This window comes from Lissotriton vulgaris, chromosome 12 (assembly GCF_964263255.1).
Source record: "Lissotriton vulgaris chromosome 12, aLisVul1.2, whole genome shotgun sequence".
Lineage (NCBI taxonomy): Eukaryota > Metazoa > Chordata > Amphibia > Caudata > Salamandridae > Lissotriton > Lissotriton vulgaris.
This window is the reverse complement of record NC_141700.1, coordinates 114,928,218-114,955,631: the sequence shown is the minus strand read 5'-3', so window position 1 is coordinate 114,955,631 and position 27,414 is coordinate 114,928,218. Positions and strand designations below refer to the sequence as shown.

Sequence of the window (27,414 nt, the reverse complement as noted above, 5' to 3'; positions counted from 1 at the left end):
CTGTTGCACGTTAGCCATAGTAACCCGCTCTACCTCCATTGTCCATGTTGTGCCTGCTCCTCCGTTGTCTGTTTTGCTCCTCTACCCACAATAACAAAAAAAAAGCACTATAACGCTGACGCTGCTGCCCGTATCATATCACTCTTTTCTCACACGCTGCATTGTCTGTGCTACCCTCCATGCTCATCCTTCCTCCCTCATGTTGTCTCTCTTCCTGCCCTATCTCTCACAAAAATAAAAGCACAATGTCGTATTGCTTTATACTATCAGTCATGCTGCCGTGCAGTTACTCTGCTGTGTGACATGGCTAAACAACATTGAGAAAGCCAATACCTCTCATAGGCGAGATTGTCTCTATATTTTTCCATCTTAGATTCGCTTAGTGAAGATGTAGATAGTATCACTTAAATTGCAAGGTGACAGGTCAAGTATCATCAAGGGAGGTCGAGGCAGCGGCCTTGTCAAAATTATGATTATTTCGATAACATTAACAGACTGGTTGATGTAGTGACCGTCAAGGTAGTAACAGCACAGAACCATTGTAGGGTGTTGTTTTATATGAAGTATCTCAACAGTTCTACACATTAGGCCGTCTTCAGCTGCTGTAAGTCAGATTGGTAGCATGAGCCCTGACAAGAAGCCCCGGAGTCCACATCGTGCAGGTTAAGAGGATCATTCATCATGAAGGAGGCTGGCGCGGTAAGTGCAGGGGATGGGGCAGGTGTGAATAGTGAATACTGATGGCGGTGGTTTGGCAGGCACAGATGTATTGAGGGGTTGTATTGTGCGAGTGGATATCAATCTGAGCGTTACTGTTTTGTTGTACATGTTTGTCATTATCAAGCGTTCAGAGGCAAGCACGTCATAAAAACGTCTTATCCCTAGTTAAGTCCTTAGGATTTAGGAGAGCACTTTCAGAACCGATTTGGGGCGATCATGTGACTTGCGGGCACCCGGTTACTGTTTTCGGAGCTGAGAACCATACTTCATTAGGCTGGGTTACCGTCTGCTGCTTTGTACACGAGCAACCTGTCTACTTTAATTCTGGGTTTCAGACGTGGAAGTATTCACATAGCGCACAGTACTAGATTCGGCCCGTTTCTAAGCGTTTCTGGTTGTGGTATATAACTATTTACAATTAATGAAACAAGGCACAGAGGGTAAAGTAATCTGACCAACAGCACAAATTGCTTGTGAAAATGTGAAGTGTGGAAGCAGCTGATAGAGCGCAAGCGTCCCTGTCCTGCGGTCCGCAATTTAGCCGCTAGACTGTACCTTTCTGTCTCGCTGTAGGGAACTCGAGTGTGTCCAGAGATGAGAGAATGTTGAAAATGGGAGTACTCTGTTGTAACTAGTGTACGCTCCTACTTCATTCTTGGGACACATCCCGCTGTGAAAAAGATAATTATTTATGAAACAAAGGAAAAAATATATATTTATATTCTTGCAGAAATAAAAGCATGTGCTTTTTCCTACGTGGACAGTCTGTTTCAATACCACTAAACGCGGCCTTAACGTTTGCACTCCTTAAACATCCTTAACATTGAATTCTGATATGTCACTGTTTAAATCACGGTTCCACTCTGTAAGAAATACTAGTGAATTCCTGTACTGCGGGCATAGATCTCAGCCAATCGTCACATGCTAATTTCACAGGAATCACTGCAAACTGGATTTCCTCTAGGCGCTAGATTTTGTTAACTTCCGATTTATTGGTACTGATTGTATGAGCATTAGAAGACTGAACTGCCGTGTCTGCAGAGTGTTTCACATCTGTTGTGCCCAGTTCCAGGCAGCGCTCCGCAGTAGATATTCCTCCCGGACTTTGAAACACCTCTGGCCAAGGGCAGGGCTTGCGCCAGAGCTGGAGAACAGAACAGTAAGACCAGGGAGGGCGGCCCGGAGAAGACGATGGAAGCATAAGCATTGCCTCATCCAGAGAATGTTGTGGGTAACTAAGCTCAGCTCATTGAAGCAAGCAAGCAAGGGCAAGGCTGAACAAGGCTCTAGCTGACGAGAGGCCTCATGTAACATACAGAGCTGTGCTGTACATATACGGTCAGTGGTAACTTACCACTGACCATATATGCACAGGACAGGCTCTGTATGTTACACACTGGTAACGCGGTCGGATTGGAATCAGGCCTGATTGTAATCTCCCTCCGTCCAGACTCCAGACCACCACCACTGCGCGATGCCCCGCCCGCCAACTGTTTGTGAAGACAAGACATTAAGACAATCATTTATGAGTCATGATAATGATTAATTGATTTGGTACTGGGGCAAGGGCGGAAACACTTACTCACGGCTCCTGCTGTTGTTGGCAGACACAGGGGGGCTACTTCGGCGGGCTAGCCAGTACAATAATTAAATTATGGCCGCTCCGGTCCTCTCTCTCTCGTCATTCGTGATGCTGGCTGCAACCTGTAGGGCAGACTGCACAGTTTTAATTGCCCTGCGTATGCGGAACATCAGCCGCACCCTAGAGAGGCGCGCAGACGCGCCGGAGGAGGAGGCAGGGCATATTTCTGCGCGCTGCGCACAGGCACCTCCCTCCTCCTCCTGAAACGTTTGTTTAGGTTGCACTTGCAGACAGTGTGCAAATGGTCACCGCCGATCTATCAGGCTTGCTGCTGGCGCTAGTAGTATTAGTATGGGCGCCGGCGGCAGGCCTGCTTGGAACTTGGAAGTCTGAGACTAAGAGACTAGAGTCTCAGTCACACGACACTTGGTGACTTCTCTCTGAAGTGAGTGATGCTGTGACGGTCGGGTCGGACCGAAAATCGCCCCCCATCCACAAAACCGGCCCCCTGATCCAAAACCGGCCCCCACCCTCCTCCAGCCTACCGGGGGATTGCCCGGTGCCCGAAAGCACCAGTCCAGCCCTGACAGCAAGTCGTAGAAACAACTTGCGATATAATGGCTTGCGTTGTAACAACGCAGTCATTGTAACGACCGCGTTGTAATCGCATGCATTGTAGCGCAGGCCATGTACACTCTATTTCCACTTGAAGTGCAGTGTTATAAGCAGTTGTGCTCAAATGTGCATTATGTTATACATTGGGAGATGAAGTGTGCAGTGCTGTAGGCAGTGGTGCACAAATGTGCATTGTGTTGTACATTGGGAAGTATTATGAAGTTCTTACTATTGACTTTGACATGACCTTATGCCGTCTTGAATTCAGCTAGCTTGAGCTTTTGCGCATACAGGCAGGCCCCCAGATTACTCATGTTGTTTAGAATATTCATGTTCAAGGTTGATTTAGGCTTTTGTAACCGTCGCTGGGATAATGTGTGGATATGTGCTTGGTACCTTTCAGAGCAGAGATTGTTGTTGCCAGAGAAATGTGTGGAATGTACAGCTCTGTCTCGGAGTCAAAATACAGGGGCCTGGCCAGCTTCTGTCTTGACCTTGACACAGACCAGTACGGTCAGCTCAGTTTTTTGTAACAGAAGAATGGGGTCGAGTTTTCTAGAACCTTCGCCTCATGTTGAGAAGCAGTATTACAGGCGGGGAATCTTGGCACCCAGATAAGAGCTCGCTTCTGGGGCAGACGTGTTGTCGCAAGGGAACTTCAGTCCCGATCAAGAATCCTGACTGGGATGTCAAAAGGGCTCATCCAGCTTGAGTTGGCCAGGATGTCGAGTGAATGATCGGTGAAGTGTTTTATTTTTGATTATTGACATTGTGATGTGTGTGTATCTGGGTGCACATTCAAGCCTCCAGTGGTTATAATCAGCTGAGGTGTTTTCATTGTGGTGTGTGAGTGTTTGTGTGCACATCCAAGTCTTCAGTGGTTATAATCATCTGATGTATTTAGTGTATATATCTTTCTGATTTCTTGCAGGACGTCCAGTATTATCTGCTTGTAATTCATTTCATATTATTATCCACGCATTTACTTATTAGTGTGTTATTATTGCTTGCATTTAAACATATATATCTTTACATACATTGGAATGTTGTTCATTTGACATCTGGGTAAGCCTTTTTGTTAGAGTGAATTGCACAAATAAAACCCCATGCCTTATTCTGAAAACAGTCTCTGATGTGTTTCATTTTTATAAAAGTGAAATCCCTTTACATGTGTTGTTGTTTTGTTTTTACTGCTTCGTCGTGTTTGAGCTCCGTGTGGGAGGGCGGAATTTTCTATTATCTGGGAGTACGAAACAATACAATGTCCTTGGTTCCAGCAAAGTTCTGATTTCTTGGTGTCAGAGGACCAGTACTTATACCCAATTTGGTCTCTGAAGTAGGGAGTCTTCAAAGAGATGCTTTGAAGTGCACAAAGCCCTGCCTTCCTGCCCTGGCCCCGACTCCCTAAAGGGGGTATGCAACCCTTTGGGTGGAGAGAGGCACAGCCCTATTCAGGTGCAAGTATCAGCCCCTCCATCTCATCCTGCCTCAGGATGACCCATTAACATGCAGATGGCTTCTCAGTCACTCCTATTCTGCCTTTGTGTGTGCCTGTCTGCCGCTAAGTTTTTTAGGCAAATCTAATGCAATAAAGATGTCAATTATTCCCAAATTCACTTATCTCTTTAATAACATTCCGTTAGAATTTAAAAAAAGAAACTTTAAAAAAGATACAAGGAGAAATATCTAGCTTCATTTGGTCAGCAAAAAGTATAAGAATCTCATGGAATAAACTCAGGAGAAAGAAGGAACAAGGAGGAATAGCAAGCCCTGACATATACGAATACTATAGATCCTTCCAATTTAAGAACTTCAGAGCCTTGTTAAAGGTACATCATGCCTATCCAATTTACTTACAACATTTAACAAACGGTGAAGATTATTTCCTCTTTAAATATGGTCACCCAAAATTTTTCAAAAAAGTAAAACTGAAGGTTTTGAAGAACGCCGTTAAGCTTTGGAATCAGATAAGAATTGCCACAAAGATTCCTTACTATAGTAGCATGGCTCCAATATGGAACTCGCCAGGCACCCCAGAATGCTTAAGGGACTTACTATCAACCCCACTCAGACAATCTGGAATTGAAAAATGGGGTCAACTCCTGGTTGAAAATGTTTTAATATCCTGGGAACATCTACAAACAATAACAGAACTAAAAGTATCGAAGTTTAAATATTATCAGCTATGCAGCTGGGTAAATACCCTTCCGAAAGGAGCAACAGATCCGAATAATTTGGAGTCAGAAATGACGAAAGAGATGGTATTAAAGAAAGAAGTCTCAAAATGGTATTGGACTCTAATCGAATCTGGCGAAGAAAATTTTATTATACCTGAAAAGATATGGAGGAAAGATTTACCAAACGAAGCCTTAGATCTAAATCAAATTTGGAAAAAATCAGTAGAGAAATGCTGGCAGTGTGTAAAGCCCGCAGCCCTAAAAAGAAACCATCTTTTCTCTATACATAGAGCCTATTGGACACCCAAAAGATTATCAAAATTTAAAGGCTCGACAGTAAAATCATGCGGCAAATGCGGCGAAGAAAAAGTGGATGATATCCATATGTTTGGCGACTGTCCAGCACTCACACAATACTGGCAAGAGATTGGTAAGACACTAACTGCAGTACTGGCATCACCTATAACTGTGAGTACTCTTTTAATTATTTTTGGGATCCATTGCACAACTCAACCAAATCTGATTAGGTTAAGTAAGCAGCAAGAAAATTTATTGTTCATCATGATCTTGTTAGCACGCAGAGAGATTTGTATTAACTGGATAAAACCGGTTCCACCAACCCATGAAAATTGGTTAAATGCTGTTATAAGAACCAGCAGATTGGATAGAAGAGGGAAACAATCCAAAAAGAATGAAGTATTGGGAGATCTGGGAAAAGTATATCATTTCCAGATGAGAATCCAGAACCCCTCCTTGTTTTGAAGTTTCTTTGGCCCCTTTTTCTTTTGCTTTTCTTTTTTCTTTTTTCCCAATGATTAAGCGGAGCAATAATTCCAGGTATGACGTGATGTCTGCCAAACAGCCCAAGGGCCAGATAGTCTCAGTAACAAAGGAATTATTGAGCAAGATAAAGGTGTACGGAAGGAAAAAGACTGAAAAGAGCTAAGACAATAGAAACTCCCCTTGTATCCATCGATAGACGATTAGGGGCAGTATGTTGGAACAATCGCTCAAACACGGTCAAACTCCCAAACACCTCTTTTTCTGCATAAACCGCAATATGAGGAAAAAAAAAAAAAAAAAAAAGTGCCTGTCTAGAGGGAAGGCAGGAAGCCAGTTGTCACCCACCTCAGACGTGCATTCTAGGGACAGGCAGAAGGCACCAAATGGGTTAAGTAAGAAAATGCTAACTTCCTAAAAGTGGTATTTTCAGAACTGCAATTTAAAAACCAACTTCACCATAAGTAGTGTTTTGAAATTGTGAGTCTAAAGATACCAAATGTGATTTTCCTATCTAGTCCTAATAGACAACTACACATATAAAAATGTTATAAGGCAGTCCCCATGTTAACCTATGGGAGAGATAGGCCTTGCAGTAGTGAAAAAACAAATTTACCTGTATTTCAATACCAGGATGTCTCCAGATTCCTAAATACACTGCACCCTGCCCTTGGGGCTGCCTGGGCATACCTTAGGGGTGACATATGTATTAGAAAGGAGGGGTTGGGCCGGGAAAGAGGGTTAACTTGCCAGGTCGAAATGGCAGTTAAAACTGCACAAACAGGCTCTGCATTGGCAGGACTGAGTCATGTTTAAAAGGGCTACTGAAGTGGGTGGCATAATCAGTGCTGCAAACCCACTAGCAGCATTTAATTTACAGGCAGTGCACTTTACTAGGGACACATAGTAAATTGAATAAGCCAACTGTGGATAAGCCAATGTTACCATGTTCAGAGAACAAAGTATCTGCACTTTAGCACTGGTTAGAGGTGGCAAATAGCCCAGAATTCTAAAGCCAGCAAAAATGAAGTCATCAAAACAGGAGATCAGACGACAGGGGAAACCACACCAAGGATGCAGGTCTAATATTATAGCAGGTGGATTAGAATTGTGGAAAATATTTTATCAAATTAAATCTGAATGGAATCCGGACCAGCAGTTTTCCAGCTGCCATTTAAAGAGATTGAGATTCTTATCCCCTGCATAGTAATTGGTATCTCCAGTGCCTCTTGTTACAGTGCTGATAATTCTTGTATATAAATTGTTTTCAAATAATCATTTATCTGAGCATCTGTAGCTCTGCAATCTTCTGTATCCAAAGTATAGTCTTACTCATGAAAGATACCCCTTAAGGCCCTTTGATCGGTAATCAGAACCACAGCTGAGTCCTTTACACTTGAAATAGGGCCCCCACTATTCTTGGCCTTGATCTGAAAGGACAGTAAGCCCCCCATTTCTTAACTATTCTAGAAATTCGATCTCTGATAGACACATAATCTTTGATGAGCTTAAATCAATATTCTTTTATTTCCAGCAATATATAAAGGGTAGATAGTTGTTAAAAAATTAGGGATCTGTGGAAAGCTTGGGATTGCATACAAATGGACCTTTCCTAGGAAACTGAAGCGCAATTCGCCCAGCTGTCACAATTAATTGAAGATAATTGCATACTTTCAGACTTCCAAACAGTCCAGGAAGAGGCACAGAATCTGCCCTTGTTGCCATCTAGGGGGTTCCTTACGAACACAGTTGACCGGAATGAGGTGGGTGCCCTACTTCTCTTGGACCTCTCAGTTGCCTTTGACACAGTTGATCTTGACACTTGACACTATTCATAGGACACCCCCGCGCCGCACGGCCACCAGCTGTCGCGTGTGCCCCCGCCTGCCGGTGCTCTCAGTCTCGCTGAGCCGGCCCGCCTTCGGACCACGCCCCCCGCTCGTTGTTCCCGCATACCTCCCTTGCGCTGCTCCGTTTTTAAATTGTACAGTATTTCTGCTGCTGCTTCGTTTTTTACATTGTACCAGTTTATTGTATTTCTATTTCTTTGTCTTCCTGTGCTTGTTTTGCTCTCCCCCCCTGTGCTGCAGTCCCCTGCACCCCCGCCTCCCGCTTCCCGCCGCCGGGAGTGTGGACACGCCCCCTTCCTACCCGCTCCCGCCTGCTCCGCCCTCCCTGCACTTGGCCATAAATGGCGACCGTGCGGCACAGGTGAGTGTGACCGATTTATAGGACACCCCCGCGCCGCACGGACACCAGCTGTCGCGTGTGCCCCTGCCTGCCGCTGCTCTCAGCCTCGCTGAGCCGGCCCGCCTTCGGGCCACGCCCCCCGCTCGTTGTTCCCGCATACCTCCCTTGCGCTGCTCCGTTTTTAAATTGTACAGTATTTCTGCTGCTGCTTCGTTTTTTACATTGTACCAGTTTATTGTATTTCTATTTCTTTGTCTTCCTGTGCTTGTTTTGCTCTCCCCCCCTGTGCTGCGGTCCCCTGCACCCCCGCTCCCTGCCTCCCGCCGCCGGGTGTGTGGACACGCCCCCTTCCTCCCCGCTCCCGCCTCCCAGCTGCTCCGCCCTCCCTGCACTTCGCCAGAAATGGCGACCGTGCGCTCGCGCAGCGGGCGCGCCGATTGTGCGCCGAAGGCGCGCCAAAGGTAAGCCCGTCTGCGTCCGTCTATGCCTGGACCGCGCCCAGTGCCAGGACCCCTGGCCTCCGCAGACACCAGCCCACCCGCCGGACCTACAGCGCCACCGAACTCAACGCACTTAACGCCGGCCGATTCCCGGGTTGCTACTGAGCCACCCCGAGACGCACCCACGGACCCTTCTACTGCAATTCCTGCAAGTTCACCTGCATCCGTACCTGCACCACTCCAGCAGTGCCCAAGACCTCAACGAGCAACAGCAGCAGCCACCTGAAGTGCATCCTGCTCAACACCCGCTCCGTCCACAGACACACCGTCGAGCTCTGGGACCTGCTCGACAACACAGCCCCAGACGTCGCCTTCCTCATGGAAACCTGGATGAACGCCTCCTCAGCGCCCGACATCGCCATCGCCATCCCGGACGGCTACAAGATCATCCGGAGGGACCGCGTCAACCAGACAGGAGGAGGCATCGCCATCATCCACAGGAACTCCATCCGCATCACGACCAACACCGACGACACCCTCGCACCCGCCGAGCACCTGCACTTCCAGATCTACATCAACCCCAAGACCACCCTCAGAGGCACCCTCATCTACAGACCCCCGGTTCACACAATTCAGCGAGGACATCGCCGACTTCATCAGCCCGCATGCCCTCCCCTCCGCTGACTACATCCTCCTCGGGGACCTCAACTTCCACCTGGAGAACAACAACGACCGCAACACCACTACCCTGCTGGACAACCTCGCTAACCTCGGACTCAAGCAACTGGTGACCACCCCCACCCACTACGCCGGCCATACGCTTGACCCTGTCTTCTCCTCCAGCAAGGACATCACCTTCAGCCACGCCACCGGACTCCACTGGACAGACCACAGCTGCGTCCACTTCAGCTTCAAAAGAACCACAATCCTCCGCCAACAGCAACAGGTTGCACGCAGTAGCTGGAACAAGATCACAGCCGACCAGCTCGCGACCGCCCTGAGCAAGAACACACCCACCAGCGCAACGAACCCCAGCCAAGCGGCCACCAACCTCACGAAGTGGATCAGCGACTGCGCAGACGACCTCGCCCCTCTGAGGACCCCGCCTAGCAGACCCGGCAGCAAGAAAGCCCCATGGTTCACCGACGAACTCAAGAGCTCCAAGAAGGACTGCAGAGCCCTGGAGAAAGCCTGGCGCAGAGACCCAACACCGGACAACATGACTGCCCTCAAGATTGCCACCCGAAAACACCACCAACTGATCCACACCACCAAGAAAACTGATTCAAGGAACGACTAGACAACAACGCACACAACAGCAAGGAACTCTTCAACATCGTTAAAGAGCTCTCCAACCCCAACGCCGGAAACAACGACATCACCCCTTCGCAAGACCTCTGCAACTCCCTCACCTCCTACTTCCACACCAAGATCGCGGACATACACAACAGCTTCAGCACTCAACCAACGCACGCCACAAGCGAATCACCGCCCCCCACCACCACCCTCCGCGCCTGGACCCCGATCAGCACCGAAGACACCATCCACACGATGAACTCCATCCACTCTGGATCTCCGACCGACCCTTGCCCCCACCACGTCTTCAACAAGGCCGACGCTGTCATCGCACCCCACCTGCGGGACATCATCAACACCTCCTTCAACACCGCTACCTTCCCGGAGAGCTGGAAGCACGCCGAACTCAGCGCCCTACTAAAGAAGCCATCAGCCGACCCCAACGACCTCAAGAACTACCGACCCATCTCACTGCTCCCGTTTCCCGCAAAAGTCATCGAGAAGACCGTCAACAAGCAGCTGGCCGCCTTCCTCGAGACGAACGGATCCCTCGACCTCTCGCAGTCTGGCTTCCGGGCCAACCACAGCACCGAGACCGCCCTGATCGCAGCACGGATGACATCCGAGCCCTGCTCGACAACGGAGAAACTGCGGCCCTCATCCTCCTAGACCTCTCCGCGGCCTTCGACACTGTCTGCCACCGTACCCTAGTACAGCGCCTCAGCAACGTCGGAATCCCGGAGAAGGCACTGGAGTGGATCACCTCCTTCCTCGCCGGAAGGACACAGAGAGTCCGCCTTCCCCCGTTCAGATCAGAAGCCACCGAAGTCATCTGCGGCGTTCCTCAAGGCTCCTCGCTCAACCCAACCCTCTTCAACGTCTACATGAGTCCCCTCGCAGCCATCACACGCCAGCACAACCTTAACATCATCTCCTACGCCGACGACACCCAGCTGATCCTCTCCCTCACCAACGACCCCGCCACCGCCAGAGCCAACCTACATGAAGGGATGAAAGAGGTAGCCAAATGGATGAAGAACAGCCGCCTGAAACTGAACTCGGACAAGACGGAAGTCCTCATCCTGGGATCCTCACCCTCCGCCTGGGACGACTCCTGGTGGCCCCCGCCCTAGGCAGCGCACCCAAACCAACAGACCACGCACGCAACCTGGGCTTCATCCTGGACTCCTCCCTCTCCATGACCAGACAAGTCAACGCCGTCTCCTCGTCGTGCTTCAACATCCTACGCATGCTACGCAAGATCTTCCGGTGGATCCCCACCGAGACCAGGAAAACGGTCACCCAGGCCCTCGTCACCAGCCGACTGGACTACGGCAACTCCCTCTACGCCGGAACCACCGCCAAACTTCAGAAGAGACTCCAGCGGATCCAGAACGCCTCAGCACGACTCATCCTGGACATCCCCCGTCGCAACCACATCTCCGGACACCTGAGAGACCTGCACTGGCTCCCGGTCAACAAGAGAATCACCTTCCGTCTCCTCACCCACGCACACAAAGCCCTGCACAACCAAGGCCCAGGATATCTCAACAGCCGCCTCAACTTCTACGCTCCCAAACGCCAGCTTCGATCGACCGGCCACGCCCTCGCCGCCGTCCCCTGCATCCGAAGAGCCACCACAGGGGGAAGGTCCTTCTCCTACCTCGCCGCCAAGACTTGGAACTCCCTACCGACCCACCTCCGCATGACCCAGGACCACCTCGCCTTCAGGATGCAGCTCAAGACCTGGCTGTTCGAGCAGTAGCGGACCCCCCTCCCCTAGCGCCTTGAGACCCTCCGGGTGAGTAGTGCGCTATACAAATGCTTTGATTGATTGATTGACACTCTACAAAGTTGGCATAGAAGGGACTGCTCTTGATTGTATCACATCCTAACTTCACATCAGAACTAATGTCATCCATACCCCCCCTTTCTCATCCAAACCGTACGTCACAAAAGCAGGGGTTGCTCAAGGCTCTATCATCTCACCCTTGCTTTTCAACATTTACCTGAAGTCATTACCAGCACTGATCAATCAATTTCACATCACATGCTATAACTATGCATATGACACACAAATACTCCTTAAACTGGAAAGCCATAAAGACATTAAAAACTCACGAATTTTCAGTTGTCTCAGAGCCGTGAATCAATGGATGACAAGGAGCCATCTCAAACAGAATGCTTCCAAAACGGAAATACTCCTGTGGCGATTGGAAAATGATGGCCCACTTGCCTCCTGGCCTGATGATTTGGGAAAACTACCTAAAGTATCAAAGGAAGTAAGAAATCTCGGAATTTCCATGGTCTCCAAGCTGTCAATGAATGCCCAAGTGGACAAAGTAGCAAGATCGAGCTTCATTACTATAAAAACTCAGCAATACATCTTCCCCCACCTGGGATTCACAACACAAAGTCCAGGCTTCTATCTCTCTTCTGTCTAAACTTGATTACGCCAATAGTCTCTACCACGGCTAATCTTTAACAACTATAAAAAGACTACAACAGATTCAGAACTTTGCTGCCAGACTACTCTTACATATAAAGTCACAAGACCGCATCTCTCCTGCCTTGAAAGCCCTTTATTAGTTACCGGTTTCCAGATGATCCACAATCGAGCAACTTTGTATCACCCACAAATCGATACATGGAACAGGAACGCTCTTCTTCAGGAATAAAATTACCAAATACATTCAACAAAGGACCCTCCGCTCTAGATTAGCATCTTGTTTCAAAATCACACCATACAAGACAAAAACATAGGTGGCACATCCTTCTCTGTTCAAGCAGCCAAACTATGAAACTTTTTACCCCAAGCATAACAGTTCCTCATCTATCCAGTAATACAATGCAATGAAAATGTTTCTCTCTGTTCAGGTACACAGGTTCAGAACTAAAACAGGCACTGCCTAAAACATATTAATATAAATATGTTATTCTCTTGGGTCACTTGAACAAAGAATAAAGATAAAGGGCAAATTATTCTCTCATGATGAACAAATGTGCAAACAAGCTAATAAAGTGCTTCTATTTTGTGCTACAAATTTTAGAGGACATGAATATTAAATTAAAAGAAACTGTGGTAGTTGTCAGAAAAGCAAAATTCCTAAGTGTCATAAATATGATATGGCCGGAACTAGACTGCAAAGTGAGGACAAAAATTCACTGAATTTAGTATTTTCTTTGAAAATGCCTATACAGAATAGTCTGAGATGGGAGGAAAGTGCAAAAGTTTACAACTGGTGACTGTGCAAAAGAGCTCATAAGGTACGGCAAGCCAGGCAAGTCTAGGGTGTAACATTTCCTGTCCATATTTGAACCTTGGTTTTTGCCACCCATATCACCCAATAATGGAATCTCTCTTTCGCCAACAGCATCCCTGATCTCTCTATTCACTCCATGAATATTTAATCACTTTAATGAAGGAAATTTGTTTTCCTTCAGCAGACAATCATATATATTAGACATTCAATTTAAATTGTGACTGAATCTGCAAAATACCTATATGCCACTGACTTACATTCATTTGATTGTCTTGCCCTTCACAGTCTTCTTTATCCAAATCAATAGCCTGTACTTGATGACCTTCATTTAATATGGTTTTCTCAAGATTTTCCATTCGTTCTCTCTCAGTCGTTACTTTCACTTTCAAAACATGGAATGGGGTGGCAACTTCCCCAACATTCAGATGCATCGGTTCCCCCTCAAACATCATCCCTTCTGCATTGCCTTCTTTAAAACCAGGAGGTTGGTAATCTGGTGGTGTCACTGTCGGAAGAAAAAATGTCATCTGAAGCATAATATAATGCAATCTGTAACATTTGAAAATAACTGTGTACACACTGTAAGTGAATTGAAAACAACTGGGTATGAAGAATAAGACGGTGTGATTGGAACAAATATCAAGTGACCTTTATAATGACTGTTATTCTCAGCCCAATCGTCTCTCCTCTTAGTGCATAGGAACACTGCTACTGAAGGACATACCAATAAACTGTGCTTTAAAACTGACAATGTACACATTAAGAAAACTGGATTGTGAAACTGTGTGTATAAGGGTCACACACTTTATATATATTGATCTGCTACAAAGTGAAAGTGTTTCCTACTAGAAAAGTTTGATTCTTTGAGGAATTGTACTCACCCTTAGTAGCTGGACAAGAGAAGTGGGACCTTCCACCCAAAAAAAATTACATAGTATATTTACAAAAATACCAAAACAGCAGTAAAGTTAATAAATATATGATTTAAAATGCAGATTTTCAAATGTTTTAATGGGAAGAAAATCGAGATGTTATTAAAGGCATGGAGGCTAATATTATGCATCATCTCTTTTATTGCCTCATACACAGCAGCAACGAGAACAGAGAATTAGAACAACAACCAGCATTCCGGAACCTTAGAACATACATATCATCACTGAATGTGCAGCCATATTCCTTCATTTCTTGCTACAAATAAATTGTAAGTCCATTCCAAAAATAAGGCAAAACCACCAGACAGTTCTGCCAAGTATCACGCAACTGACGTGACACCAGGGGCGCAACTAGGTCTTAATTTCGGGGGGGGGCTGACATGGCAGATGAAGGGGCGTGGCTAATGTAAATCAATGGGGCGAAGCTAAAATGGCAGATAATCAGGATCGGTTAATGCTCAGGTCAAGCTGAGAAAAAATGTGGTGAATTCTGCATTTGAAACTGGACAACACTTAAAGCACACATTTGTGTTAGTTTGATGCATTGCCCCCCAAAACCCATACTCGCCCTGAATCTTAAAATTACCCCTGGCACACCAAAACACATACCCACGCTGAACCCTAAAATTAGCCCCCTCACACCCTAAAACCCATACCCGCCCTGAAATCTATAATTACCCCTGGCACCCCAAAACCCATACCCACCCCACACCCTAAAATTACCCCCTGGCACCCCAAAAAACAATACCACCCTGAACCCTAAAATCACCCCCCTGGAGCCCCAAAACCCATACCCGCCCTGAACCTTAAATTACCCCTGGCACCCCAAAAACCATACCCATGCTGAACCATAAATTCCCCCCTTGTCCCCCAAACCCACCCTGAACCTTAAAATTACCCCAGGCACCCCAAACCCATACCCATGCTGAACCATAAATTCCCATCTGGCACCCCATAACCTATACCCACCCTGAACCCAAAAATAGCCCCCTGACATCCCAAACCCACACCTGCCCTAAACCCTAAAATTACCCCTGGCACTTTAAAAACACATACCCACGCTGAACCCTAAAATTAATCCCCTGGCACCTCAAAACCCACACCCACCCTGAACCTTAAAATTACCCCTGGCACCCCAAACCCCATACCCATGCTGAACCATAAATGCCCCCCGGCAACCCATAACCAACACCCTCCCTGAACCATAATTCCCCCTGGCACCCCATAACCCATACCCACCCTGAACCCTAAAGTAGCCCCCTGCACCTCAAAACCCACACCTGCCCTAAACCCTAAAATTACCCTGGCACTATAAAACACATACCCACGCTGAACCCTAAAATTAATCCCATGGCACCCCAAACCCACACCCACCCTGAACCTTAAAATTACCCCTGGCACCCCAAACCCCATACCCATGCTGAACCATAAATGCCCCCCGGTAACCCATAACCAACACCCTCCCTGAACCATAAATTTCCCCCTGGCACCCCATAACCCATACCCACCCTGAACCCTAAAGTAGCCCCCTGCACCCCAAAACCCACACCTGCCCTAAACCCTAAAATTACCCCAGGCACTATAAAACACATACCCACGCTGAACCCTAAAATTAATCCCATGGCACCCCAAAACCCACACCCACCCTGAACCTTAAAATTACCCCTGGCACCCCAAAACCCATACCCATGCTGAACCATAAATTCCCCCCGGCATCCCATAACCCATACCAACCCTGAACCATAAATTCCCATCTGGCACCCCATAACCCATACCCACCCTAAACCCTAAAATTGCCCCCTGACACCCCAAAACCCACACCTGCCCTGAACCCTAAAATTACCCCTGGCACACCAAAACACATACCCACGCTGAACCCTAAAATGTTCCCTGGCACCCCATAACCCATACCCACCCTGAACCCTAAAATAGCCCCGTGACATCCCAAAACCCACACCTGCCCTGAACCCTAAAATTACCCCTGGCACACCAAAACACATACCCACGCTGAACCCTAAAATGTCCCCTGGCACCCCAAAACCCATACTCACCTTGAACCCTAAAATTGCCCCCTGGAACCCCAAAACCCATACCCGCTCAGAACCCTAAAATTACCCCCTGGCACCCCAATTCGTAACCCACCCTGAACCATAAAAGTACTCACTGGCACCCTAAAACCCACACCCACCCTGAACTCTAAAATTACCCACTACCACCACAAAAAAAAAATGAACACTACAAACTTACACTACATTTGCATATTTGGAGGGGACTGTCCTCTTTGACGTTTCTATGTATGTAAGTCAAGAACAACATTCAAAGTAACCTAGACATGCAGGCAGTAGGTAATGCTGTACTGAAAAATGCATTAAAGTTACTGGGACTTACATAAATAAAAAACTGCTGCCTGCTCCTCTGATACTATACTGTGGAGGCTGGCTGATCAGCAGCACTGGGTCCTGGCATCCAGTCCCTCGAAGGTCTCAGAGTAGATAGGTGGGGGTCAAATGGCTCCTGGATTCTCCTTGCCTGGGCCTCCTCCTCTGCTTCTTCCCTGGTGCCCTTGGATGCGAAAATAGAAAGATCCATGGCCCTGTTCACCATTTATCTGGTGAGCAGCGCCTTGGATGTGAATTCCATCCAAGTACACAGACAGCAGGGGCAAAGGGATGGCCAGTGCAGGTGATGCTTTTCCTTTGTAAATTAATTCCTGCTGGCGTCATAGCCCAGGGGTTGCTGTCTGCGCACTTGTATGAAATACACATCTATACAAGTGCACAGACAGCACCCCATGGGCTATGACGCCAGCAGAAATTCCTTTACAAAGGAAAAGCATCACCTTAACTGGCCAGCCCTTTCCCCCTGCTGTGCACTTCACACCCCATGCTCACAAGCGATCAAGTGCTTAGGTGAAATCCCTGCCTTCAGGCAAGGATTTCACCTCGCGGCGCCACCATAAAGGAAAACAAGAGGTGGGGGCAGGAGGTCACTCACTGAAGCACAGGCTGGCTGGCTCGGGCTGCTGGGCCTCTCAGAAAGCATTAAAAACATCATTCTCCGATCGGATGCTATCTTGCACCATTTCAGTGCGTGTAATCTTAGCCCGGGCAGAGGAGGCGACGGGGGGGGGGGGGGGGGGGGGGGGGCTGAAGCCCGGTGAGCCCAATGAGTGTTGCGCGCCTGCGTGACACTAATGCATTTCAGTGCGGTCTTCCCATCCCGCACTGAAATGCATTGTCACACATTTTTATGCCACAGACTGGCATGCACTCTGTTGACAGCACCAGTTGAAACTGGCAAGGTAACACTAGGGTGCTAGCACGCGTGCCTCTGACACCTGTGTGCCTGCTGCTCAGCTCCCCTCAAACTTGCCACGATCGATCGTGCTAGACTAGTGCTACAATGTAACAAACTATCTGCCAGGCCGCCTGCACAAGCGAAATAAAATACCCCAGGGGGCCCAGTGCCCTCTCAGTCGTTCAGTAACTGTGGCGCCAGCGCCGTGTGGGGGAATCAATGACCTCACGTCCTTTGCAGAAAGGAAGTAAGGTCTGTCGGAAGCGGCAGCCGGGGACTCCACGCGGACTGGAGTTAACTTGCAAGACTGCGCGCTGTGCTGAGTGCGCGGTATTACCCGGCGGCATTGCCGGACCACCACGGAGGGACTGGATACTGCACCATCGACCTGCAGCAACCAGCAATACCCAGTGCACTGATCTATGCTACAACCAATCACACTGCCAAAACTGTTGCTTCAGTACACAACCAATCACGCTAGCAAGGCATCGGGCGCTGCGAGGAGATTACTGCATGTAGTGCTGTGCGGCCGCCGAGGATCACGTGAGGCTATGTCCACCGCGGCGGCCCCGGTGCTCAGACAGACAGTAGTGCCTGCCAGTGCCACAGTCACTGCACTGTCCAAGACTAGTACAGAAGTAAGTACTACTAATACTTACTTGGTCACTGAGGCAGCCTGCCACTGTGACTGTAGTGTGTCAGTTGTTATCTTACCTTGTTGCCTTGTCATAAGTAACGGTGGTGGTGCGTGTAGTTTTTGCCAGGGCTCTCAGTGCTCTCTCTCATTCTGCGGGGGTGGGAGGCCCAGGGTCCTTCGTCATGACTCACGTGTCATTCTCAGAGGCCCCTGAGTCCTCTCATCATCCTGCAGATTTTTCAGGCAGAACCGGTGGGGCCCTGCTACTGGCTGGCAATAAAGTTGTGTAAAGGTCATCAGCCGCCAACGGGATTCAACCTGCAAGCATTATTAGAATGTGCCTTTTCTCATTTTTTTGACCTCACTCATAAAGACTTTACTAGTCAGTGTGATGTTTTTTTGCCGGCCGGGCAGGCAACACAATGACTGGCAAAGCTGTGTTGACTAACTTGAGGTGAGCTCTTCTGCTCACACAGGATGGAGCACAAGGGTGAGTGCCCTTTCCTTTTTGGTGCTCTTCAGCAGTTTTAAAAACTTCTTGGCGTTTCTTGTTGCTCAAATGGCTGTAATTTTCTGCTATTTAGAAGTTTCCCTTGTCGTCATTGCATGATTTTTAATTGCGAGAACGTGTGACTCATAGTCGTTGAAATGTCACTCATGATTTCACTGAAATTATGAAAATGTCACACATGGCAATTTGAACCCTTGGCAGCTATGACCAGAAGCAACTTGTCTAAAGCCATAAAGTCCTTCCGAATCTCCACCATAACCGTTTTCTCAGTTTTGTCCCAAAACACAAATTTAAACACACCAGATGGGTTGAGCATGAATCAGGGAGGAATAATATTAGCATCCGTGCATTTAATAAAATCATTATTTTCTTCCCATTAAAACTGTGGCAAATCTGCATTTTATGGCAAGGCCTGGAGGCCAATATTATGCATGTTCAAAGATCATCCAATACTCTTTGTACAGCCTTTTCTACAGGTTTAAAGTAGACATTTTCAAACATTGAATCACTAGACCAATCCGCAGCCTTAATATTAGTACTTAGACTGAAACCTGATAAAATAAAGCATTACAAGCCATCACAACCCCCCCGCCCGGTTGGATATGCTCCAAAAACACTTACCTACCATTTTCATCGCCTCCTTAACCCACCTACCTAGCCAGCGTAAATGCAGACACAGCTTTAATAGGCTGTCTAAAAGAAATCAACAATTGCAAACATCCTTGCCCTTTCAACCGCTCTGTCCTTTTCTCATATTTCTCAGTAACAGACCACACACAAATTATCATGTCCCTCCAGTTTTGGATAAAAACTAGTTCTAGACATCGTCTTACTCCTCTTTTGCAACTCAAAACACACACCCTCATGCTGGAAACTCCTAGAGGTCACCACTAAAGCTCTCATATCACAAACTCTCCTAAAAGACACTAAGCATAGCAAAATCGCCATCTTCCAAGACAACAACTTTAGCGTCAAACATTTATTTCCTCCCAAACTTCCAACTTCCCTCAACACTTCAGCAACATCCCATAAAATAGCACACTTAGCTTTGGGAGGAATCCCCATATGCACTCTCTTAACTATTCTTTACACCAAAGCATGCTGTTCAACCGGAATCCTGTCCACCAACTCATGCCCTGCTGAAACTGCAAATCTACTTAAATTAACAGAATTATATGCTAGACCTTTTCTGAACAATTCTTTAAAATGATTCACCACTTCTTCTACGGGTGTTGATACGCCATCCAAAAAAAGCCCTTGCCACACACCAACTACACCTTCTCCCTCACACCGACCTGTACGCCTTAGGTGTCCCTGGGGCCCAGGACTCCATAATAAGCTCCGTAGCCTCCTTTGACAACCCAGACACTTGCCACACTCTCCTAAAAACAACCAACCTATCAACATCAACTGCCCTTCCACCATCATCTTGTGACATTTCCCCTGGACATCCATCAGTACTTGAGGAAAACATGGTAACAGCACTTGGATCGTCCCGCAATAAACTCTTCACATCCGGATATGACACCTGAGACTACCAAAACGAAGTGATCGACACCAACTCCTTTCCTTCTCTCCTGACCTTCATGAGTACTTTCTGTATCATTGAGAATGGATGAAAAGCATTTATCTTTTCTCTCCCCCAATCTCGCAGAAAAGCATCAACTCCCAATGCCTCCGGATCCGGTCTCCAACTGTAAAAGTTCGGCAACTGAGCAGCCAATCTGTCTGCAAAAAGATCCACCTCCAAAGGCCCCCCACCTTTTCTCCAAACTCCTGAACACTCCTCTGCCCAACCTCTAATTGCTTGGATCTGTAAGATTCCTAAATTTCCAGCCCACCTCCAAATTGCTTTTCCCTGGAATATATTAAGCCTGTACCATGATCTCCCTCTCTAAACAAAACCTCCAAAATTCTTCCACCATCTCTGCCAACCCTCTCAAACGAGGACCTCGCAACTTGTTGACATACTGCACTGCTGACACAATCCACCAGGAGCTACATGAAAACTGATATGCATCTCCCTCGCTGTATAATGCTTCCCCAAAAATTGCCTTTCCATCCAATGCTTCCATGTTCCTCAGCTACCAATCAAGTTCCGCCAACGTATCTTGATTCATTCTCACTTTCTGTGAATACTTCACCCCTAATCGCAAATGATAAGCCTTCCATCTTTCCAGGGCCCTGTAATGCAGGGGTGCGGAAGTATTGCCTGTATGGACGTGGACAGCAGACCCAATAGCCTCGCTAACTGGCACAACGAAATCCATTCTGAATCCCTCACTCTTCTCAACTCCCTGCAAATCCTCTTCATCTTTTCCATAGGTAATTTCAACACGCCCACGAAGGACTGTATCTGGAAACCCAAAAATGTCAAGTCTTGTGCCGGTACTAACCAAGACTTGTCCCTGTTTACTACAAAACCTAAATCTTCCAACAGCCGTACAATGCCAACGTCCACTCCGATGCCATAATCAGCAAATCGTCCAGGTACACAATCAGCCGGAACCACACCATCACTGGTCTCATGACCTTGGTAAAACACCATGGCGCTGACGTCAGCCCGAACGACTGACTCTTGATCCTCCAACGGTACCTATTCCACCTGAAAGTCCCTGTGCACCAGACACACAGGGATCGTGAAATATGCATCCTTCAAGTCCAATCTCGTCAACCAGCCTTCCTTCCCTTACAAAACTCTTAACATGTGTATCCCCTCCATTTTGAAGTGATTGTAACACATCCAATTGTTCAATTCCCTCAGATTGATTACAGTCTTATCCCCTTGTCCTTTTCTCTGAATAGGAAAATGTAGCAAACAAAACAACCTGGGCTCTCCAGTACACTCTTTATTTAGCCCTTTCCAAAAGTGCATTTACCTCTTGAGTAACCAACTCTTCCTGATGTCTGACAAACCTTAGAATATTTGGACATCCCTTATGCCTTGTGACTCCCATAAAATCTATATGATAACCTTGTACCATCCTCAAAACACACGGGTCTTGTATAACTTCTCTCCACCTTGTAGCAAACCGAGTTAGTCTGTTGCCCAGCTTTACATGCAGCTCCTCGTCCTCTTCTCTCACTTCGTGATCTGCGTGACCTTGCCCTTTGTCTTTGTGGATAAAATCCACCCTGCTCGGATTCCGTAGATAGAGCCTCATTGACATAGACACCCTCGGGGATATATGGCGGAGTGGGAACATGATCACCTTTAAGGAACGTCAGACAGAATATCTAATGACTGATAGAGAACAGTTTTGTTACTTACAACTGAGACATGTCCTACAACGTCACGTGCCAGAAGGGGAATCTTTGCCAGACTACTCCCCGCTGGAGGATAGACAGCTACTCGGTCCCATGATTGACAAAGCGGTCTCCCTCACATATCAGTAGTTAATGAACAACCTGCACGACCCCTTTGGCGCAATGAGAGCAGCTTGGGAATCAGATTTGGGACTGCTGGAAGATGATGACTGTCAGAAAGCGATCCAGCACCCCAGGGAGGTTGCCAGACAAGCAAGATTCAGACTAATCCAGCTTAGAGTCCTGCACAGATCGTATACTCCCCGAACGCTCCACCACAGACTAGGTAGATCAGACTCAGACTGTGCTAGGGGATGTGGGGAGACAGGCACCTTCTTTCACATTATTTGGGAGTGTCCCAAAATTCAGCACTACTGGGCAGGGGTGTCTGGAGTGATGTCCGAAGTGCTAGGTCTACACATACACCTAGATGCACGCTGGCAATTTCTGGGAGCCATGGGAGAGACGAGGTGGCCCACACATCCAAAAGCCTAGCTCATGTTGGCCTCAGGGTTGGCAAAGCGAAATATAGCAAAACTGTGGGGAGCACACGATCCACCGAAGCTCTCCAGTGGGAAGCAAGACCTGGATTGGTGCCGACTGGCAGAAAGAGCTGTATATAAAAGTAGAGGTTAACACAAAAAATGGGAAAAAGTTGGGAACCAATTGGAGAAATATAGGACCTAGCAGAGTGGGGGGACAAAAGCAAGGGAGCACTAGAGAAATAATTGTAAGATGTACCAAGTGTTATGTCTGTGATCCTTCCTAAATGTATGCAACATTGTATCCCCTGTTCCGGATGTTGCCAAACATACATCTACTTGAGGATCTTTGACTGTAATGGTGGGTCGATTACATGTTTAATAAAAAGATTTTTAAAAACAAAAAAAACACCCTGCTCTGAGCTATAACCGTATCCATACCCATATCCATAGGGCCTGTTTTCCCGTGAGAAGGACCCACAAGTAATCCCTCGTCCTTGGCTGGGCAATCACCTGACAACCGTCAAAAATCATCCCACATATTTAGACATATCTCTGACAAATTCCTTGCCGAACAGCATTCCATTGCTCTCTATCCCTACTTCTTTGCTTGCCAGCTCCATCAGTTAGGGATTGATTTTCATTAATATACTCTTACGCCTTTTCATGCACAAGGCAACATTGATATTTCCCAGAATGGAAATTGCCCTCTGGACCTATTGCCATAACTCTATCACATCCATTCCAGTATAAATCATATGTGCCTCCTCGCACAAGTCAAACACCTTCGTAAGGGGTCCATAGACATCTAGCAACCTATACTGACACCCTTTCAATCCTTTGTCCAACCCCTTCCAAGGCTCCCGTCCGGAGTTATTGAAGAAGCTCTTCATCTTAGGGCCTAACTCTGGGATATAAGCCACTTTTGACTCCTGTGTGGGTCTCAGACAGTCTGAACGAAAACAAGTGGATATATGACGTTACAACGCGTCCTTTTACAACGCATACCATGACCACGGATCTATTACAACGCAGGTCATGTTACAACTGATCCCTTTACAACGCTATTCACTACAACGCAGGTACTATTACAACGCAATACCATTACATCGTAAGTATAATTACAGGTAAGTAAATAAAATTAATATTTAATGTAAATAATTATTAATGTATTATTCATTTAAATTATTTATTATTAAAAAAATAAAACATATATTAATACAATTAATTTTAATTTTTTAAATTGTAAATATATATTAAAAATAACCCTGTACCCCAAAACCCAACCCCAGCCCTAAAACCTAAAAATACCCCTGTACCCCAAAACCCAAACCCAGCCCTTAAACCTAAAAATACCCCTGTACCCCAAAACCCAACCCCAGCCCTAAAACTTAAAAATACCCCTGTACCCCAAAACCCAAACCCAGCCCTAAAACCTAAAAATACCCCTGTACCCCAAAACCCAAACCCAGCCCTAAAACCTAAAAATACCCCTGTACCCCAAAACCCAAACCCAGCCCTAAAACCTAAAAATACCCCTGTACCCCAAAACCCAAACCCAGCCCTAAAACCTAAAAATACCCCTGTACCCCAAAACCCAAACCCAGCCCTTAAACCTAAAAATACCCCTGTACCCCAAAACCCAAACCCAGCCCCAGCCCTAAAACCTAAAAATACCCCTGTACCCCAAAACCCAAACCCAGCCCTAAAACCTAAAAATACCCCTGTACCCCAAAACCCAAACCCAGCCCAAAAACCTAAAAATACCCGTGTACCCCAAAACCCAAACCCAGCCCTAAAACCTAAAAATACCCCTGTACCCCAAAACCCAAACCCAGCCCTTAAACCTAAAAATACCCCTGTACCCCAAAACCCAAACCCAGCCCTAAAACTTAAAAATACGACTGTACCCCAAAACCCAAACCCAGCCCTTAAACCTAAAAATACCCCTGTACCCCAAAACCCAAACCCAGCCCTAAAACCTAAAAATACCCCTTTACCCCAAAACCCAAACCCAGCCCTAAAACCTAAAAATACCCCTGTACCCCAAAACCCAAACCCAGCCCAAAAACCTAAAAATACCCCTGTACCCCAAAACCCAAACCCAGCCCTATGACCTAAAAATACCCCTGTACCCCAAAATCCAAACCCAGCCCTAACACCTAAAAATACCCCTGTACCCCAAAACCCCAAAAAAGATAAACTTACCTATAATTATACTTACGATGTAATGGTATTGCGTTGTAATAGTACCTGCGTTGTAGTGAATAGCGCTGTAAAAGGATCCGTTGTAACATGACCTGCATTGTAAAAAATCCGTGGTCATAGAATCCGTTGTAAAAAATCCGTGGTAACAGTTGTACACCAAAACAAGTATGTACTTCCTTAGTTATTTCTCTTTGTATCCAATATGAAATATACTGAGCCACATGCTCTGCTGGTGACCACAGAGGAGAGAGTGTATGCTGTATTAAAAGGGATTCAAACATCACCTCCTCTAAAGGGTCTACAAAGTCACACTGTTCCAACTTAATCCTTTTATTATATTTCCTCATCCTGTTACACCTCTCACCTTCCTCTTCAATTTAATCAAACTCTGAAGAGCAGGTCAACTGCACATTCCCACTCCTGGAATGCCACCACATAGCACTCTTCTCATCTGCCTTTATAGACCCTTTCTTTTGCCTCTATAGCCACATCCAACTCTGGAGCGTTAAGTCCAGATTCTTTACTCCCTTTATGCATCTCTGTATGCTTTCTTTTATATGTCCTCTTTTCTTTCTCCGTCTTTTGAGTCGCTAGTACCCGGCTCCACCTTCTCTACAGACCAATAACGTTCATCCTCTAACACCTTATTAGCACTTTTCTCTCTAATGTGCTTCCATACACAACTGTCAATTTTCTTTCTCATTCTATCCCCTAAATCCCCAAACATCATCTCCATGCTTACCTTTACCTTATTATTCAAATCTCCATCCCTACTGAACTCATTCTGCAAATCCACCTTACTAAGAGAAACAATGAATGAAAAAAAATCTCACAGAAAAACCACTCTAATGTGGCCCCTTTCTTTACAGCTGATCGCAATGACAGTTACGAGAAAACTGCTTCATAGCAATGACCTCCTATCCAAAAATATGTCTTCCTATGCCTTAATACTGCTGGAAGTCAACGTGCTCAATCATACAAAATGGCCACCGCACGCAGTCGCATACAGTCTCTCTCTTGGGTCATAAAAACCATTTTTGAGCGCAAGCAGTCTAAAATCACAACTCTCGCTTGCTCCGCCACTGGCCTCGAATATGAGCCTAGTAACCAGGAAGTGAATATGTGTACCAATCGCTGCTGCCCTACAACGCCGCGAGGAGACACATGCGCTCCGAAGCCACTGTAAGCTCTTTAAAAAAAAATAAACTACTGTCTTTAACTGCCACGCTGCCCATGCTCATCGCTGATCCCCGACCAACGCGTCGGAAGAACGTCAAACACTTTTGCGTCTTGAGCAAACTAACCACAATTTGACTCCAAATTATTTTATTGAATAAATTACAGTAAACACCTGAAGAGCCCACAAACGGCCATCTACCACAACAGCCCAATCTGCCTATACAACCGTAGGAATTCCAGCTGGAAGCTCCACAACTCTGCCTCTATTAACATGCCCCAGACACATAAAGCCCACATGTACAGGCTATCATCCCAATACGACTACCACTGAAACCTGTCTTCACCCTACAGGAATCTCCCAGCATACTCATTGTTTCCACATATATGTGTGAACCCTGAAATACGCCTCAATACACTCATAAAATCCTCAAACTTCCTTCTCATACAGGCCCGGACTGGCCGTTGCGGGCACCGGTCAATCCCCCGGTGGGCCGCATGGTTGGGGGCCGGTTTTGGGCCCCTGGGGCCGTTTTTGTTACAGGGCCGTTTTTGCTGCAAAAACGGCCGTGTAACAAAACCGGCCGAAAACCGGCCCTGGCACAGTAGGAGGGCCGGCCGAGCACTTTGCCAGGGCCGATTCTGGTTCCCAGTCCGGCCCTGTTCTTATACATTGAATCAAGCTACTTATAATAGGTACTTATCTGTGGATAAGCAGCAATAAAAGAAGGAATATGTCTGCACATTCAGTGATTATACGCATGCTTTAAGGTTCTGGAATGTTAGTTGTTCTAATTCTATGTTCTTATTTCTGCAGTGTATGAGGCAATAAAAGAGATGATGCATAATATTGGCCTCTGGGCTTTGCCATAATATGTTCAACCAATTTATTTTTAAAACAAAGTCATATATATCAATTTAAAGTTATTGCATGGTTGAGTTGGACTAAGGCACCCTTCAAGACAGACCAGCGACTGTGTGTAGTTGCATACAGGCTGTCATTTTATCTCATTCGCAAGTTATGAGGACCACACCAAATGCACCTTTCACGGCTCGCCAATATTTTTGTTTATTTTTATCTCTCAAGGTAATTGACCAGAAAATAAAATGTCACTGACACATGTCCATGGGTTCAGGTTTTAGAAAGTCTCCCCATAAGTCCAAATTCAGGTCCACACTCCAATAAGAAATGTCCTACGGGGCACCTGAATAACTGTCAATATACTACTCATATATTCATATTTTTTCCTTCCTGATGGATGCAAATTTGTAGACCTCTAGCACACTCCTTAACTCCAGCAGAGAATTTCCAACATGCAAGCAAGCTCTCCTAGAACATCTTGTCCTTTGTGTGGCAGCCAGAGTTATCATCCTTAGCACTTTGGTGCAGATTTCCAGTCTGAAAGATTGAAGATTCAGCTTGAAACTAAATTTGTTGCACATTTTTCTATCAGGTAGATAGGAATTCTTCACTGAAATGTCTTCTTTTCTTTTTCTATTCCTAATGGCTTTCAATTAGAACAATTTTAAAAGGCTAAATTAGCCAGTGGTTGATGGCAACACCAAACAATTTGAACTAAATGTCACACAGTTACCCAGCCTGATACTTACAATAACGACTCAGATCCTGTTTGAGAAAGGTGCTTTCATGCAACTGTATTCGAGCACTCCTTCCTTCATGGACAAAATGATGACAACACCTTCCTCCAGCCAACCCTCTCCTCATCTTCCTCCCTGGTCTCTTATCATTCATGCAGCCAAAGGATCAAAGAAAATCCCCCACCTCGAGGTCAGAGGTGCTG

General features: G+C 46.5%; 1 protein-coding gene across 1 annotated transcript in view; it reads right to left on the bottom strand.

Moving 5' to 3' along the window:
- Positions 1-27,414, bottom strand: part of HORMAD1 (HORMA domain containing 1) — a 974,569-nt gene that overhangs the window by 348,830 nt on the left and 598,325 nt on the right. Inside the window, exon 16 of the mRNA XM_086947457.1 lies at positions 13,321-13,568. Coding sequence (XP_086803583.1) covers positions 13,321-13,568 — 248 coding nt within the window. The remainder of the gene's footprint in view (positions 1-13,320; positions 13,569-27,414) is intronic.